Source organism: Podarcis muralis, chromosome 2 (assembly GCF_964188315.1).
Source record: "Podarcis muralis chromosome 2, rPodMur119.hap1.1, whole genome shotgun sequence".
Classification (NCBI taxonomy): Eukaryota; Metazoa; Chordata; class Lepidosauria; order Squamata; family Lacertidae; genus Podarcis; species Podarcis muralis.
In genome coordinates this window covers 16,036,116-16,055,112 of record NC_135656.1, presented here as the reverse complement: position 1 = coordinate 16,055,112, position 18,997 = coordinate 16,036,116, and the positions used below count along the sequence as shown (strand labels likewise).

Below are 18,997 nucleotides of genomic sequence, written 5' to 3'. Positions count from 1 at the left end.
GATATGGGAGTCCAGGGCACATGGCATTTTATGGCAGAAGAGAAAAAACCTCAAAGGATCAAAAGATATGAACTGTATTCAAAGAGTAAGATCAGTATGTACCATCAGGGTTGCTGGGTAATCATTAAAACAATATGCATTTTGTGCAAATGGCAAGATATCCATCTGGTCACACTAACATAGCAAAAAGAAAAAGTTATAACAATGGGGTCCAATGACTCACCCTTCCCAACTCACCATTGACAAAAATCCAGTTGACACCAAAGAGTGCAGGTCAAGCCTGAATACTGGCCTCATTTTTACAGAACACACCAAGTAATGCTAAGAAGCAAATCATTGGCTGCTGAGTTTTTCCTGATCCCACCCCAGCAGAAATCTTACTAGTTTTGTTTGATGAACTAACTGGCTATAAAAGGTAAAGGTAAAGGTACCCCTGCCCGTACGGGCCAGTCTTGACAGACTCTAGGGTTGTGCGCTCATCTCACTCTATAGGTCGGGAGCCAGCGCTGTCCGCAGACACTTCCGGGTCACGTGGCCAGCGTGACAAGCTGCATCTGGCGAGCCAGCGCAGCACACGGAACACCGTTTACCTTCCCGCTGGTAAGCGGTCCCTATTTATCTACTTGCACCCAGGGGTGCTTTCGAACTGCTAGGTTGGCAGGCGCTGGGACCGAGCAGCGGGAGCGCACCCCACCACAGGGATTCGAACCGCCAACCTTTCGATCGGCAAGCCCTAGGCGCTGAGGCTTTTACCCACAGCGCCACCCGCGTCCCTAAACTGGCTATAACAGGTAATAAATAATCTTGCACCAGAGGACTGAACGAGCAGCATCTGTTACTTTTAAATGCAAAATCTACCATGCTGCTCCATTTTACTCCCAAATTCAAGAGTAGTGATTCTGCCTCTGAGCAACATTCCCTTGCCACTATCTTTTCTGAGTTAGATACTGTACTCTGTTTATTTATTTGAAATATTTATCAAGTGCGCTTTCCCACAGATTTAAACTAAACTGGCAGTACACCGGGAACACAAACGAATAGCAGAGCTCTTGTGCAACTTCTTCATTCATTTTGATGGTGCTTATGCAGAATAACTTCTCAGTTGATTGTGCTCGATATTTCTAAACTGAATTTCAAAGATGCCTACACCAGATAGCCAGATAAACCTTAAGAAAAAAGGCTCCTTACAAAAGGAAGATATCCAAATTTTCAATTGTGACAGTCTGAAATCCAGAATGTATTTTTTTAAAATGGAAACAAATTCCCACCAATACCAACTGTAACGTGCTTGAGCTTCTTACCTTTAAAACATCAACCTGATTCCCAAGCCCCTTTGTACACATGTCCATGACCGAGTAGGAACAGAAAGTGTCCCGTATTTTATACTGGCTTACAGTGGAGAGCCACAGAAAAAGGTTGGATTCCAGCTCCATAGGAGGAATTAAGATGGATTGGTGACCAGAGTACACACTGCCAATGAAGATCACAGACAAGAGAATATATATCAGTTTTTGGAAGTGGATGGAGTCCATTCACTTGGCACTGCCTAACCTGTTCTCCTGATGGTGACTTCGGTGCTCACATGCAAACCACCACCACCCCCAGCCCCCACTGGTATCTAAATCCAAGCAAATTCCAGGCTTATTGGCACACAGCAGCTGTTGAGACAGATCATTATTAGCTGGGAGTTGTTGTGATTGTTCAAACCATTAACCATAGAAGCATCAGTGGCTCTTATACGGCATTTATTTATAAGATCTATTTATATAAATTTTAACCTTGCTGCATGGCTCCACAGAGGCCCTTGGCCATGTTGTATCTGATCTCAGTATTACCTAGGGATTTCTGGAGCTCAGCTGTTTGCACTGCTGCAGGGGACAGGGTATTGCAGGTTCGTGGATCATGAATGTTTCGGGTAAGTGAGTCACCAAATGTAGGTCTCAGGCTTAGAATAGCTCGTGAACAACTAAAATGAATTTTTCCGTGTGCATCCAGAAGGCTACATTTAAATTAAATTATTTGTACTAGATAAACATCATCTCCTTGCAGACATATATTCCCCAAGGGGAAAGTGTCAACACATAGAGGATATAAAGGGGGGAAAGATTTTGACTCTGCACAGTTTCGATATATTGAGCAGACTCTGTCAATCTTAATAGCCCAAAGACAAATGTTAAGACATCTAGCTGATGAAATTTGCTTGCTGTTTACTCCTGGCTCATGTGAACTGGATTCACTTCACAGAAACCCCCAGATGTTCCAATCAGACCCTTTGAACAGACAAAGACCAGTGTTCCTGTTTACACCAGCCAATGACCATTCCCCTGCAAGTTTATCCGTTCTTCTAACTCAGCGGTTGGCAACCTAAGGCCCAAGGGCCACAAGTGGCCCATGGGGGTCGTTTAACCGGCGCATGGACCCCTGCTGCCCGCTTGGTCAGCTCCCGTGCACCGCGCTAATCCGGCATGGAGCAGAGCAGGGACCGCCTTCCGCGATGCTGGCTGGCTTCCCATTGGCTGCAGGAAGCTCCTCCTCCGCATGCTTCCTCCGCACCAGAAGGAGCGCCAGAAATAGTGTTTGTGTGTGTGCATGCGCATGCGCTCCAGCCCACCGTGGTGTCTGTGGGACCGTGAACTGGCCAAAGCCACAAAAACTTTGCTGACCCGTGTTCTAACCGCATCCTGGTTCCTACCTGCAAAGGCACCAAAGTGCAAAGCCAAGCCCACAATAGGGATCTAAACAGATGGCAATCTGACGTGAGGAGTATAGTTCACACTGGAGTTTTATGGCTCTGCAGAGGGCGCTGACTGCTGCATGGGACATCTGGAAAAAGGGAGAGGGGTTAGTGAATCCAAGTGGCACAATAGCAAGAAACTGATAAATACAACCTTACATGTATGCCCATGAGAAACCACATTGTGAGGTTAAGTGATGCTGATTATTTAAAGCATTAGTTTAACTATTTCACTAAATCAGGAAAGCAAGCCCAGAACCATTCCTTAGTATAGATTGGTGCTGCTTTCTTCATAGCAGCATCAAGAGCTTCTTGCGCCCATCATAGACACCCTTGTTAAGAAAGGCAGGAAAGGATTACTGTCCTCACAGTATGAACAAGTTCACAGGGGGGGAAACGGAGCTCATGGAGACAAAGGACTTTTGCCCAGCCTTGCACAGGCAGTCTGGCTGAGCAAGAAATCCAAGCTTTAATATGTTCTCCCAATTCTCAGACTACTGAGATGCTGTTGCTCTCCCACAGCCCAGGATGCCAAAGGCTAATGGTGACCATCTCACTGCGCAATGTGCCACAGGAATAGTCCATGGCATCAGACAGGTCCACTCTAACATCAACACTGCTCAGTTCTATCACATTCACAGCCCAAAAGGACAATGATAAAAATCCACCAACAGCATACAAATCAATATGGCTAACCTGATCCAAAACACCCACCCACCCCACTCACACATGAAAACAAAGTTACAGATAGGTAGCCGTGTTGGTCTGCCATACCAAGCTCATACCAAGAACTAACTTAGTTGGTCTTTAAGGTGCTACTGGAAGGAATTTTTTTTGTTTTGACATGAAAACAAAGACCACCACAGCCAACCACAAATGAACAGCCACACCCTAGGCCAACCCCAACCTCTCTCACCACCAAAGGAACACAAGTAAACAGCAGAGAACCTGCACAAGCAACGTTGACACAAAGGCCCACATATATTAAGTAAAATAGAAACATCACCACCCCACTCCACCCCCACTCATCGTTCCCCCCCTCCACCTCTTTCCCTCTATTTTTCCAAATGCCTCAACAAATTAAACTGATTTCTAAAAAAACCCCACAAAAGTTACATGGGGGAAAAAATACGAGAGAGAGAGACATTGCACATACCTTTGTAAATCAAGAAAATCTTTAATAAATGCTGCAATGTGGTTTGGTTTTGTCCCTGCTGAGCCAGGGATCAGGCAGCGGTAAACCGCCGGCAAGCCTGGCACAAAAGGAGACCTAGCCTGTGCATGCATGCCACAAACTCCTGCGTGGTCTAAGCCCTTTCTAATTTCATTTAAACCATTGGAACACCAGGAACATCGCTCAAATTATTGACTGAGGTATGGTGCTAAGGAACATGCCAGTCCAATGTATTCATAATCTTGCAGCCAAAGATGTGAAAGCCCCTAAGGTACATCTAGGGCTCAGGCTATAGAACAGGGAACCCAAACACAAAACCGACTAACGAGACACTACTGTACCTTCACTCCTGTAAGCATCCCTGTTGTGGAAACACTGAAATCCAGGTATGCCAACATTTCTGGAGTTGGTGGTTTATAGACCTGAGGTAGCCGCTTCCTGGGCAAATCATCTGGAGCAGATAAAAAAATGAAAGTGATTAATTTTGTATGCGGTCTTTAAAAATGAGCTTCTCTGGGGAACAAAGCAAGCAGGAGATGCTGGAATGCAATAGAACTACCTTTGGCAACACACTTACAAGGTAGTCTCTTTGTTTTCCAAATAAATTACAACCGGGACCTGTTTACATATTTTCTAAAAACAATTTGCCTAAGAAAAGGAGAATGCCCACATCATACAAGAAGCCAATCGGCTCAACTTTTAAGATGACCTATGAGGACACACACATACACATCACCAGCTGGGCGCAGAAGTATCTGATTACCCTGAACTTAATCTGATTTCATCAATCAGCCTATTCGTTTTAAGTAAACAGAATGTCATGCAGTTACAGATAGGTAGCCGTGTTGGTCTGCCATAGTCAAAACAAAAAAAATTCCTTTCAGTAGCACCTTAAAGACCAACTAAGTTAGTTCTTGGTATGAGCTTTCGTGTGCATGCATCTTGTATAGAATGTCCTGGGAGATTGAAGTGCCAACAGTGTCCTTCAGCTCTCTATATTGGACAAACAGGCCAAACCTTACGCCAAAGAATAAACGGACATAAATCTGACATCAAGAATCACAAGACAGAGAAACCAGTAGGAGAACACTTCAATCTCCCAGGACAATTCTATACAAGATCTCAAAGTAGCTGTTTTACTACAAAGGAATTTCAGAAATAGACTGGAAAGAGAAGCTGCTGAATTGCAACTCATTACCAAACTTAAAACCATGGAGAGACCTGGTCTGAACAAAGACATTGGATTCTTATCTCATTATACATGACAAAGCCATTTTTCACCTTCTCACCCCTTGCTTTTTCCTGTAAGACCTATTGCAGTCGTTAAGAGTCGTCAACAGGCTCATCACAGCTATCTGCCAATCACCCATTCCCACCACCCTTCTGAGTAATACCCCTCCCCACCTTCTCACTATATAGAAGGATCTGGCAACTTCTGTTTCAGTGTATCTGAAGAAGTGTGCATGCACACGAAAGCTCATACCAAGAACTAACTTAGTTGGTCTTTAAGGTGCTACTGGAAGGAATTTTTTTTGTTTTGAGAATGTCATGCAGTACTTCGCAAGGAAATATGGGCTACAAGCAGATGGCCAATGATTGTCTATCATTTGAGAACCTTGCTAAGGTGTGAAATCAGATTTGGACTTGTATTTTGAAGGCGGCAGTAAGCAACTGGAGACTTTAAATGGCTTCTCTTCTCTGTGAATGCTCAACAATTGTCGTATTGGTGAGAAATCCCTCTCCTCTATGAATATGGCTAGCAAGTAACTAGAACAGCTGGACAGACCAGTAGCTCTCTTACCTGTATCAATGATGGTTGGCCAGGTTTTCACATCAACAGCAGACGCTGCCTCTCTGGATCTCAGTAGCCTCATCAAGGTCTGACTTGTGAGGATACAGGCAGCTTTGCTAACCTAAAACACATTGAACAAGTGACTGCTGTTAGGAAGCAAACAAAGAATTAGCAAACACAGACTACAATAAACTAACCTGAGATTTAAGAGCTTGCAAACTAAGGAACTTGGTTGTATCTGAAACCACCACCTATTAGTATAGTGTTTCTTTGAGTGTTCAAAGTGCTTTACACAGTGTGTCATGCAAACCAGGCCAGGGCAAGCCAAACGTTAGTTAAGTGAGACTGTCTTTGTATATTGTCCAAACCAGGACCTGTGCTTAAGCTCTCTCCTCGCTAACCAAGAGCTGTAACCACGAGTCCCAGTTGGGACAACAGGCTGAGCTCAGCATGGCACAGCAGCGGAAAGGATCGCAGAGGAGCAGGGCAGTCTCACTAAGCTAATATTTGGCTTAGTGTGTTGTGTGAATGAGGCCATTATCCCAGTATTCCTTAATGGAATCCTGCACAGTATCTCATTATTATTAACCCCTTATTAAAGGTGTGTTTTTTTTGGGGGGGGGGGGGAGAGACAATGCTGAGAGACAGCAGTTTGCCTAACACTACCCAGTGAGTCTGTGGCTGAACTGAGGTTTGAATCTGGAACTCGTCACAGTCTGAGTTTCATGTCCAGTATCTTAAGTTTCACGGACTTAAAACGTTTCATGTTTTTGTTGTCCAGCTTTGACCTTACCCTGAGAAGCATCCAGCCCTTTTGCTACTTTGTATTTTACAAGAATCGGCAACCACAGAAGGACTATTGTACTAGCATGAAACAGAATACCACATTCTAGTGCAACAGAATACATTAGAATGCAATGGTGTTCTTGTTCAGCTTAAGTGTGAAGGACAAGAGCAAGGTGAATGCACAATGTGACCTGGAACATAAAAGGGAAACTAGCTGTCAAGATGCAAACTGTTCCCACTCATTTAATGTTCTGTGAATTATCAGGCAGCAACAAGGTATTTCCACCGCATTTCACTGGTAACAGCATAACAAACATAGAAAATATTTTTCAACACTCTCTACCAGCTAACATTTTAAAAAAAGCTACTTCATTACTCTGAGATAAAAGGCCAACATTTGGATGTAAACGGCTTTCAAGCTTTTTGCTACTCACATCTACAATCATCCGCACGGTGGGCAAAGTGGCAGTGAGATTCTGAGCGTGTGGAGGCCGGACAGTCACAGGGATGCAACCAGCATACAAGCAGCCATAAAATGCTGCAATGAGCTCGATGCCTGCAAGAACACAGGAAGATATAGCAGAGAAGTAGCTCAACATCCTCCACCTCTTGTCCATATTTTCTGCTGCAATGAGCTCCTTAAAGATCGGCAGGGACTGGCAGGAGGCTGACAAGCGTGAGGCAGGGGAAGTGGGGTTGGAGTCTGACTTGGGAGAATGCAGGCAGCGGTTTGTGGGTGCCTGCACCAGCCAGGAGGCAAGAATCGGAGGCAAGAGGAAGCTTCAGAGTTGGAAGAGGAGGCAGGCAAGGCAAGTGAAGGACCAGGTGCTTCCCCACCCTCTTCTACACCACTGTCTCTGAGAACCAGGAGAGAATTTAAGCAGGAAGAGCAGAGGAGGCTTCCATGCAGGCCTAGTCTCTGGCTACATGAGTGCAGCCCGTTGTGGGAAGGTACATAAACCGGTGCAAGGGGAGTGATTCCCAGTTGCTGCAACTGCTCCATAGAGTGTGGACTTTGGGAGTAGCTGCCTAGATGCTAGATTGGTTTGTGTACGTATCCAGAGCTGTAGAAGCGGCTGTGTTATCTCTGATGATAAAGAGTGAACTCTCTGCCATGTGCATTCCTTTGGCTGGAAGCGCCCTTGAAAAAGAGTCACAGCTCTAGAGGGCAAAACACTCCTCACCCACAGCTCAAGGTGGAAATGCAAGCCACGGAGGAAAACTGGTGGCAGCAAACCAGACAAGGCAAGAGAGAAATTTTAAGAGGAGCTGCCATGAAGACCCATTCCTAATTTACACTAGGAATGCAGTAAAAACTTGTTGAGTGAATCACTACACAAAATAATCTGGCAAAGCAAGGGAGAACGAAATGCAGCAGATCTAGACTGGGATCACCAATATGATTATTTGTCACAGTGAAAAGCAGTATTAAGCCACACTGGGGGAAAAGGCCACTTTTTGGATTCTCACTCCAAGATTATGCCTATCGAAGCTAAGCATCTATTTGGCAGAAACCCCAGAAAACTTTGCTGATTGGGGGGCATGGAGATTCAGAAGCCAGAAAGGGGTGCAAGCGGGGAAATGAAACAGAGGACTGAGAATCATTAAAATGCCCATTGTCCAAACTACCACTGAACTTCCCAAATGTATAAAACACCATCTCCTGGGCCTAAACTTGTTGAGAAATGAAAACAGAACATTATTTGACCTGAGTTGAAGTGCAAACAAAAAGATCCCCTCGATCAATTCTTCTCATCTTTCTCTCTTTCTTTAATTAAAAAAATTAATTTTTATTACAGATTTTCTTTGTTTACAAAAGTATGTGCATCCTCTCTTTCTTCTGGTTGTGTTTTCTGCAGATCAGTTACATTTGTTGCACTCTTCTCATCACTTGAAGGAGAGTTCCTGTTACAATTCACATGATCTTCCCCGAATTTGAATTTGCGATACCAGACACCTCAATTTTGCACATCGTAATGCACTCCTTACATTCCAGGGCACAGCAAAGCTTTGCCGTTTAGAGGTAACAGGATGTACTGAATTCTGTGAAACTCCACACCAACAACCCCAGGCATTGCTTACCAGGAGGATAGAGCAGCACCACGTTATCACCGGCATTGAGGTGTCCCTTTTCATACAGAATCGATGCGATTCGCTCAGCTCGCTTGTGCAGCTGCAGGCAGGTGGCTGTACAGACAGGGGCCCCCTGGAAGAGACAGAAAGAAACATCCTCTAAACAAATGCATGGTGCTTGAAGAGAGTGCTTTGGAAACATATCTGAACAAATACAGGCTGGTCTCTGGAGGATCACTTGATCACTCTCTCAATTCACTTAAACTGCAATGTGGAAAGAGTCTTGGGGGAATGATGCCTTTATTAACACAGCCCCATGACTGGGCAAATGATGACTGTTACACGCTCAAAGGATGCATAGAAACCTCCTGGTTTCTATCTCTGATTATCATGATTTAAACTTATCATGAACCCACCCTCTTCCATTATGTGACTAATCGTCTGAGCCCAGCAAATGCATTGACCTCAGCTGACATGGCACACAACCCTTAAGCCTGAACACACACCCCAAAACGTGGAAGAAGCACGTATCAACTGTGCCCCTACTCTACAGGGAGTAAAAAGGTAAAGGTAAAGGTACCCCTGCCCGTACGGGCCAGTCTTGACAGACTCTAGGGTTGTGCGCCCATCTCACTTAAGAGGCCGGGGGCCAGCGCTGTCTGCAGACACTTCCGGGTCACGTGGCCAGCGTGACAAAGCCGCATCTGGCGAGCCAGCGCAGCACACGGAAACGCCGTTTACCTTCCCGCCAGTTAGTGGTCCCTATTTATCTACTTGCACTTAAGGGTACTTTCGAACTGCTAGGTGGGCAGGCGCTGGGACCGAGCAATGGGAGCGCACCCCGCCGCGGGGATTTGAACCGCCGACCTTTCGATCGGCAAGCCCTAGGCGCTGAGGCTTTTACCCACAGCGCCACCCGCGTCCCCTACAGGGAGTACAAGGCACATAAAAGTTTGCTAAATGCATTATTCATACGTTATCAGACCCCCATCCCTACCTTTGCATTGAGCAGGAGGAAAAGCATGTGCTCGGGCGTTGCTTGTGCTCTCCACTGGAGCACCTCAGACAGGAATTGATGCTGCAAAGAAAAGAAACTGTTAAGCTGCAAAGGCAACCTAAAGATGTGACAGGGCACTGGTGCAAAGAGGGAGGTGGTCCTTCATAGATCAGCCCAGGCTTCTTTGATATAGGACACCCATTGGATGAGAACGGAGAGGCAGAACAATGCTGTTTTAGGTGTGCGGTGGGAGATCCCAGAGGGGTGACCTAAGCACAGGCTGTGGGGCCAGCCTAGGTGGGACTACTTGGGGTCCACACTGAACAGACGTCTGGCAAGTATCCAGAGGAAACAGAGCCAGAAGAGACTCTGATTTAAGCAGCTTAAGGAAGCCACAGGGAACTGGGCCAATGTGTGGTTACCTTTTTTGTTTAATAGCTCTGCAGTGTGGCGAGGGCAAAAGTGCTAAGTGTCAAAGCAGTTATGATCCTAACTAGAGATGGGAAGGCCTGGAAAAAACCGGAAAAAGTGGAAAAGCAACAGGATTTCCCCCGTTTTTTTCAAAAACCATTTTTTCCTGTTTGGTTTTGTCAGATGGCAGTGGTGGTTGCTCGTGAGTAACCAGCCAGGACTCAGACCTGTCTTTTACAGGTTTTATTTTGGTGCAAACTATTTACAGTGCAGAGCCACAAGTTCATGACTGCCTCAATCGCTAGCAGAATCCGGGAGTGGTTGTCTCCTGGAACTCCCCCAACATAAAAGTCTCGTTACTCCCAGCCTTTTCCTTCCCTCTTTGCGCTTTAGACCTCTGCGCAGGGTGGGCGATGGAAGGGGCGTGCTTCCCTCCTGGCCGGCTTGGCCAGGAGCGGTGCTGAGGCTCCCTGCAACATCCTCTGGTCCTTTTACCTCTTCCCCACTGGAGGTGAGGCTTTCCTCATCACCGGAAGAGGAACTGCTTCGCAAGATTTTCAGAGGCTCCCTGTAACACAACTGCCCCTCTGTTTCCCGCCCCTGTTCCGATGGCAGTTCCCTGACAGGTTTGCCCCCATCTTTTCCGGTTTTCCCCCAGGTCTTCCCGTCTCTAATCCTAACCCTCTTCCCAAAATTATGTAAAACTCTGGATAGCTCAGTTGGTTAGTATGTGGTGCTGATAATGCCAATTATGCAGGTTCGATCCCCATATGGGACAGCTGCACATTCCTGCATTGCAGGGGTTTGAACTAGAGGATCCTCAGGGTTTCTTCCAACTCTGCAATTCTCTGATTCTCTCCCCTCTCTCAAAGACAGAGCATGCTCTGCTGCAGGATACAGCTCCTGCTTAGACTAGGCCTGTAGCCACCTGGCCAGGCAAACCAGCAATTACCTCTGAGCAAACCAGAGTGATAAATGGCTCTCCTGACTCTTTAGGATTTAATGGGCAGGAGAAAAGCATGTGCATACAAATCATCACCGTGGTGCTGTTTTCCACTTGGGGCGCTAGCCTGCAAACACTTTTGTTTGACAAGGCCAAGAAAGCAGCTGTGCATAAGATCGCCCGGTTCCAGTCCAGGAAGCAGGTTTGTATCACACACAACAGAAGCTCACCTTTCTCACCAAATCGTTCTCTTCTATCTGTCCAAGGTCTCTCCCAGAGGCCTGTGCAATGCGCTTCCCTGCAACCAGGTTCCCCACCATCACAGAGGCGGGGCCGACACCTGTTGGCAGCAGCAAACACTTGGTAAAGGAAGGCAAAAACCACACAGTTGTGTACAAAAGCAGTATGGGAGGAAGGGAACTAAATTAGGCCCCACCCTGGTAAGAAGATTCCAAGAATAAGGCATGAGACTGAGCCTTACAGGGGAGGAAACCACAGCAGATACGTTTAAAAAAACCCTAAAACAATGCAAAATAGACACTCGGGGCAAAGATCCATTTATGCTGCTGGGAAAGCCTGTCAAAACAAAAATATCTTCAGTTTCTTCTAGGAAGTGCAGATAATGAGTGCCTGTTGTACTCAACAGCAACACTACTGCACAGAACATATGCAGCCACACTGAAAGCCCTGCTCCAGGTTACTGCAGAACAGGCTTCTGAGATCTTTTAATTACTTCATGAAAAATAAATTGTGTTCATTTCAGAGTATTCATTCTATAGATTTTTTTTGGTGGGTGGGGGGCACCATCCCATCCCTGTGTTCTGTCCCAAATAAAGTTCCATCCGTTAATTTTCTTGAAAAGAAGTTATAAGGCCTTCCTGGTCACATGAACAGTATCAGTGAAGGGATTTCAACCAAGAATAAGCTTCCGGTCCAATTAGACTGCAGTGCTAAACACAACTTCCTAAATAAGTCCCATTGAACTCAACGAGGCTTACTTCTGAGTAAACGTTTATAGGACTGTGTTGCTAGTGTGGATTTTTTTTATTTTTAAGAATGTCGTGTTTTCTCATACAGTTACCTGGTTGTTTTTGCCTGGGTTTTGGCAGATTAGTCACACACGTGTGCGGGCACATGAGAATGTTGCATGGGTGCAGTGACCCCTCCAGGAAGTGTTGTTTGGTCTGAGATATATGGATCCCTCCCAGAGGAGTTTTTGGCAAAGTATTGGCTGGAACAAGAGCGAGGCAATATACTCCCACTTGGTGAATGCTGTCGATCGCCTAGGAATAAGAAAACAAGAGAATGACTTTCCAGCGCAGCTTAACTGTGAATCGCTTCAATTCATTACCTTGGCGGCTCAAGAAGAGATGCTGGCAAACCCATCACCGAAAGCTACAATGTAGATATATCACAAGCTTAATGGTCACTGCTACCTTGCAAGTAAGATATTGAGCTAATAAACAACGGGCAATTAAAAATAATCAAGGCAGGCCACATTCTCACAGGAAGCTTTCTGCACTCCTAATTTACAATGAAAGCATATTATACAGTAAAGCTTTTTTTTTGGGGGGGGGGGATGGGATTTAAGGTGTGGGGTTGAAGAAATAGGCCTACATTATGTTTTCACCTTTGTAGGTGGGATAGTCAGGGGAGGGGTCATTAACCTTGTGTGCATGGACACTACATGATCTTCAGCTCCTGAGTGCATTGAAAAAGGTTTCTCCCTTTCAATAAAAACACACACCTTCACGTTGTATTGCCCTTATTTTGAAACAATTGCTTTTAAAAGTGACTTTAGGGGAAACCTTATGCAAATATGTTAATAACAGTAAGAGAAACAAGATGTGTGTGGCTTTGGGTTTGTTTCTTGCATCACTCCTTGTTTTTGAATCCCACACACTTTTGCCGTAATTCAAAATAAAAAGAAAGAAAGAAATGCAATCCTATACCGAATACATTTACTTGGTATTGAGCTTTATTGGGACAATGGGATCCGCTTCTGAATAAATATACACAACTGCTTTTTAAAAAAGACTGAAAGCTGGATTTAACAGCTGTTGCTGGTGGGCTTCCTTTGGCCCTATGAAATTTAAACCTGTACAGTGGTACCTCAGGTTAAGTACTTAATTCGTTCTGGAGGTCCGTTCTTAACCTGAATCTGTTCTTAACCTGAAGCACCACTTTAGCTAATGAGGCCTCCCACTGCTGCTGCGCTGCCGGAGGACGATTTCTGTTCTCATCCTGAAGCAAAGTTCTTAACCTGAGGTACTATTTCTGGGTTAGCAGAGTCTGTAACCTGAAGCGTATGTAACCTGAGGTATCACTGTACAATAAAATGCTTTGCCTAAGAGGTTTTAATATTATACCTCTGTTTCTGTATGTAACAGGTGTGACATACGGAATTATCATCATCATCATCATCAATTCCATGCGTGAACCCAAATACATATGAATCACTTTTTGCTGGGTGGTGCTGAATTTATTTTGGTTCTTGCCACCTTAGAAGAGGCTGCTTTGTGCAAAAATAAACATGTAGTGGCCCTTAAGAATGCAGAAGTTGGCCATCTCTACCAATTGCATCCCACTTCATTGATCTAGAAACTCCAGCCACAGACAAGACTCCTCAGTGTGTCTGGCAAAGCATGGGCCACCACTAGCTGCTTCTGTTCCTAACAGGATGCCAGTCCAGAGAGGGACCAATTTAGCTCAGGGACATTCTAACCTGCAGAACACGGCTCATCCACTGGAAACTGTCCTCTTCCGAAGCATCTGGCCGTTGTTCAGCCACCACCACAATCCTCTCATCGTAGAACACAGTCACAGAGAACACCGCAATCCTAAAAAGGAACAGAAGACGTGCTGTAGTGTGCATTCTTTGCTGGTGTAACCATGTCTGTAAAATGAAACAGCAGTGTCTGTGATGCCTGAACAGGGTAGGCTGAAAGAGATCACAGAGCCTGGCTACAAAGCCACCCCTCCCTTTTTAGGGCAACCAGAAATTCCATCCTACAGTCACACACACCTTACAGCTCCCCGTCCTCCTCACTATTCCCTCCGCTGTGCAATGACCCAAATCTGGAACATCTGCAAAATTTATGGCAGAAAGTGTTTCTAACAAGCGCACGACAGCCTACAATACTGATTACCATGGAATGCGGGGAAAAGATGATAATTAAACAAAATTCAAGGCGATTTCAGACATCTCACTGGCCAGTGGGTATCATCCATGCTGGAATAATTTATACTGACAGTACTGGTGGGGTGGTTACAGTTACATTCATCAGAGAACCAGGATGTGTGTTGCCGCTACCTATCAAGTGAACACTCAATGGCAGAGGTGGTGTAAGTTGGCAGAGGATATAAGCAGCATCATGGCAAAAAGGCATGAAACAAGGAAAGGAACAATGGGAAGCAAATGCAAATATCTCAAGGACTTTCACCATGTTTTGTGTCACCATCCTCTGCCCTCATAAAACAAAATCCATACTGCATAATAAGGGAGTGGCAACTTTCATAGCAAACAGGTTCTGTATTTGTGTGGCTCTCAAATTACATGCCACTGGATAATGAACTTTAGAAGTAAAACGGTGATCATCCCTTGCGAGAGGGATTCATTAGACACCATCTACAGACATGCCTGTATAATATGCAACTTTTTAGCACCATCAGATAACTAAACAGGTGCCATCTCCCCTACTTTTAAAATGGCCAAGTCTGCTGCTATTGAAAGACTGCCCTGAGATTTCCTGGATTTGAAGGCACAGGGGGAGGGAACAACAACACTTGACGTTCTCCTGTAATTTTGGAACCATGTTCAAAAGTACACCAGTAAACAACAGCTGAACACCCATAATTCCCCAGTTCGTTATTTTTTTATGGAGATGCAGACTTGCCTTCCTCTGTAAACCGTCTTTATAGATTCAACAGCCAGTCCAGTGGCCACAATGTCATCGGCATTATGTCTGCGTCCACTAACAATGAGCATCCCATCTATTTTTCCAACGACAAATACCAAGCTGCCCTGTATGGGGGAGAAGGGGGGGGGGGAGAGGCGTCAGCAAACACAATCCTTCTCCCCATGATCACCAACTGCTTCCCCTTCTGCTATTTTGTTAATTCTTTTATTTCATGTATTTAAACCACCCTTCCTACCAGGTAGCGTACATGCATCTTACAAGAGACCACAAAAGAAAATTATGATCATTTAAATCAGACCTTTTATTATGGCAAAGACCACAGAAATCCACCCAACGTGAAGTCTAAACTTAGGTTTCCCTCTCAACCTGTTAATTAGTGATTGAAAAACAACAACTGTGAAATATGAGAAGACACTGAAAGAAAGGAAATTTGGGTGGATGATTCTAAACTATTTATAGAAACTGGACTGTGAATCAGATAACGGGGGGGGGGGGAATAATTGTAGCATCTAAGCCACTGGGTCCTAAAGTGTGGGCCAGGGCACACTAGTATGCCACACAAGTACGTAAATTAAGCCAACATGTCGAATGGATTCACCAGTCTATGCTCACAGGAAAAGGGAGACCCCATGCAACATTTTTCTCGTCTCCCTCTGCTAACACATGAGAAATAAAGAAGTAAGGCTGAACCAAGATTCCCAAATGCAGCCTGTGCTGCAGATGATAAACTTGGAGGAACTTCAGAAGCAGGTTTGCCCAGAAACATTGCCACTGCTTAGAAACTGCAGCTCAGCTCTACTTTGGGCATAGGGAAAGGCAGGATGCCAGGAAGCAGTCTTAATGGGGATATCTCCTGGCTGCAGTGAGAATGACTATCTGTTTATTGTTCTGAAAACTAACAACTTATATATATATATTGGAGGTAGGTAGGTGATTAAAGTAAGAGTGAAGTGTGTCTCTAACTTTAACAATGAAGGAGCAAACACTGTATCCTAGGCACCAAAAGTTGTGAAGCAAAGTTCTAACCAATTAAGAGTTATATGATAAATGCTTGTCTCTTTCAAAATAAGTTGCCAAATGTATAATAATAGGATATGTTTGTAAGAGGGGGGAAGGCATCACAGGGGGATTCAGGAGGGTTTTGCTTTGTTTTAAACACATTTCTTTGCACAGGGTTGTGTACATCCTGGCCCAGTGACTGCCTATTGTGAGATCCAGTGTGATGTAGTGATCTAGGGTGTTGCACTAGGACCTAAGAGACCAAGGTTCAAATCCCCATTCAGCTTTGTAGCTCGCTGGGAGACCTTGGGCCAGTCATTGTCTCTCAGCAAAGGGTTGTTGTTGTGAGGGTAAAATGTGAAAGGGGAGAAGGTCCCCTTAAGCTCCTAGAAGGAAAGGCAGATATTAATGTAAATATTAATGAAAGAAGGAAAAGTGTAATGAATGCAGGTGAACGTACAGGTCCCACAAAACCTAGCAAACCAGAGCGCACAAACGGTACATCGCCCACAGGAGAGCCAGCAGAATTCATAGGGATGACCTGAAAGAAGAAAAGGAAGGACATCAGGAGACATCATTTCTGTACAGGAAGATGCCCAGTTTATTCCCATTGCAATACAGCAAGAGCCCTTTCCAGATGGAAGTAGCCCAGGGAAAAAAATCAATCCTTTCCCCTGGAACATGCTTTCCTTACATAACCCAGGCATTGACATTAATTGGAACAGAGTGCAAACCCAGAAAGCACAAAACAAGGAACGCTGACTCTTACTGACAGGCGCAAGACAGTTTTACTAGTAGGCTTAACAAGATTGGAAACCAGGGCATGATCTGCTGCTGTGATGCTATGATGCTCAGAAGCATCTTGTTGCTCCTCTGTATTCACTGCTATCAAGGTGATGTGTGTGCCAACCTTTCCTCCCCTGAGTTACCTCAATTTATTTTGAGCACACAAAAAATTGCACTCACAAGATCTACGTTTTCAGAGGAAACTGACAAGGATTAACTTGGCGGAAATGAAGGAAGGACAATACAGCTAGCACAGCAGGGAATAACAGACTCTGTCTACAGGACAGGGAGGTTCTCTGTGTGTGAAACAGTGTGCGCAAGCTGTGCTGGAAAATAAATCACACACCCCGATTGCCTCAATGCCCTCCACAGTTCTACTCTGAATCCTACCCCTATATAACCAATAACATCCCAAATTTCTCAGCCACCATGGCAACTGGAAACTTGCTTTAAAAAAGTGAGCGTCCGGATTCTTATAACTCCAGACTGCAGAACTGAGTTAGTAACTTCACACTGCAGAACAAATACAAAGCCAAAGGCTTGTGCATCTTTGCTATGCAAAGTTAAAGAGGTGTACAGATTAAGAAACGCAATTGCTTTCCCACAGCCTCCCATATTCAACCTTTCAACTTCCAAAGCAAGTTGAGTGAATGCAGCCTGCCTGGATCTCTGGAAAGCCTAAAGCTCTCAACTCTAAGAGAAATGAGCAGAATTATTTATTCAGATTATTTATTCAGATGTGGCATCTGTGATCTCCTATATTCATCATGGTGCCACAAAAACAGATTTTTAGTCTTTCAGGGGCTAATTGTAGATGGTTCAACTTTTGGTACAGATACTCCCACACAGTGCTAAATTTGAGACAGTGTTTAATTAAGCTTGTATAGTCAGCTGTTAAGAACGTATGTTCAGCGCAGAAAGTCCTCAGTTGAAGTCTCACCTCAACCATGAGCTCATGGGTAGCTTAAGGAAAGCCACTCTGTCAGCCAAAGCTCCACCACTCTTTGCAAATCTGTGATATGGGGAGCATACTGACCTACCCTACTGGTCGCCATAGGGATTGCTAAGAATATATGCAAAGAAGAGTTTTTAGTACAGTCGTACCTTGTTTTGTGACTGGGATCTGTTCTGGAGCCCCGGCCAGTAGCCAAAAAGGATGCAGGGCAAAGTGCCACGTCTGCGCACGCGTGTGGAGCGGTTTGTGCTTCTGCGCATGCGCGAAGCGAGATTTAGCGCTTCTGCGCATACGTAAGCAGCAAACCCGGAAGTAACCTGTTCCGGTACTTACGGGTTTGCTGCGGACGTTCACTGAAGTGGACGCTAGACAAGGCAGACATTCGCGGAGGTATTACTGTACTTGCAAGCACAATACGAATGCTTAATAAATATTATAAAAATTAAACACGGAAAGATTCCCGTTTCCTTTCCCATCCACTATCTCAAAAAAAGCAAAAAGCTGTGAAAAGCCCAAACAAACCCTCTGCTAACTCAATAAAACAGAGCATGATCCATTTAAAGTCAGAATGCAGAATTACATACCTCAAATGTGCTTTTGGTAACTCCAGTCAGCCCATAATACATCATTCCTCCTGTTCTGGAGCTAACACAGATTTCACCAATCTCATCTGTCTTGCAGAGCTGAGGAGGTCCATCAGGCTTCACTATGCACATCATCCCTAGAACAAATCAAATGCCATTAGGGAACCTCCCGTTCAGTTTTGGAGATCAACTCCTTTGATGGAAATATAAAAGAGGAAATGGAACAGAACCAAGCCTGGGACCCAAGTACACCTTTTAAGAAGCAACTGCTATGCTTAGAGCAGCTACGGTCCTATTTTTGTCTGTCTCCTTGTTTAAGGTGTTCAAGTTATCAAACACTTAACTTTAATGGGCAAAGCCTAATCTGGACTTTTCTTTCTTTCACAGCTTGTGCTTCCAGCATGTCAATCATTAGTCATCCCAGTAAAGCTCCTTTACGTTGTATTTTTGTTGGTTTCTAACTAGCTGCAAGTTCATTTCTAAGCACAGGAGAGGATGGGATGGGAGATGGAGACTGCAGAAAATTAGATGCACGGGTATGTCATGGGGTGATATGGGCACAGACAGCAATTTCCCTAAGATGGAATACATATTCTCAAGGTAAATGCTACCACAAAGCTAAATTGTGCTGCTGAGACCTTTCTAAGCATATGCTTTAAAATGTGGATTGGCCACAGGTAACGCGCGCCTAAAGAAGCAAAAGGATTAGAGGAACACAATACCCATTTTCTTTTTGAGTGGGCAGAATAAGCCCAAACAATTTGAATAACCATCAGATGAAAAGGTCTGTTAGCAGTACCCAGGGGATTTTAAGGGTGCAACAGCAAAGGATTACATAGCAGC

At 44.8% G+C, this 18,997-nt stretch overlaps 1 protein-coding gene across 4 annotated transcripts in view; it reads right to left on the bottom strand.

The window, feature by feature from the left end:
- DIP2B (disco interacting protein 2 homolog B) overlaps positions 1-18,997 on the bottom strand; it is a 184,910-nt gene that overhangs the window by 12,120 nt on the left and 153,793 nt on the right. For all 4 annotated transcript variants that reach the window (XM_028710881.2, XM_077923935.1, XM_077923934.1 and 1 more), the window contains 13 exons: positions 18,155-18,291; positions 16,290-16,370; positions 14,807-14,934; positions 13,636-13,750; positions 11,992-12,193; positions 11,141-11,250; positions 9,557-9,637; positions 8,569-8,692; positions 6,921-7,042; positions 5,710-5,821; positions 4,250-4,359; positions 2,693-2,823; positions 1,302-1,470 (listed from right to left, as the gene is read on the bottom strand). In XM_028710881.2, the coding sequence (XP_028566714.1) occupies positions 1,302-1,470; positions 2,693-2,823; positions 4,250-4,359; positions 5,710-5,821; positions 6,921-7,042; positions 8,569-8,692; positions 9,557-9,637; positions 11,141-11,250; positions 11,992-12,193; positions 13,636-13,750; positions 14,807-14,934; positions 16,290-16,370; positions 18,155-18,291 (1,622 nt within the window). The remainder of the gene's footprint in view (positions 1-1,301; positions 1,471-2,692; positions 2,824-4,249; positions 4,360-5,709; positions 5,822-6,920; positions 7,043-8,568; positions 8,693-9,556; positions 9,638-11,140; positions 11,251-11,991; positions 12,194-13,635; positions 13,751-14,806; positions 14,935-16,289; positions 16,371-18,154; positions 18,292-18,997) is intronic.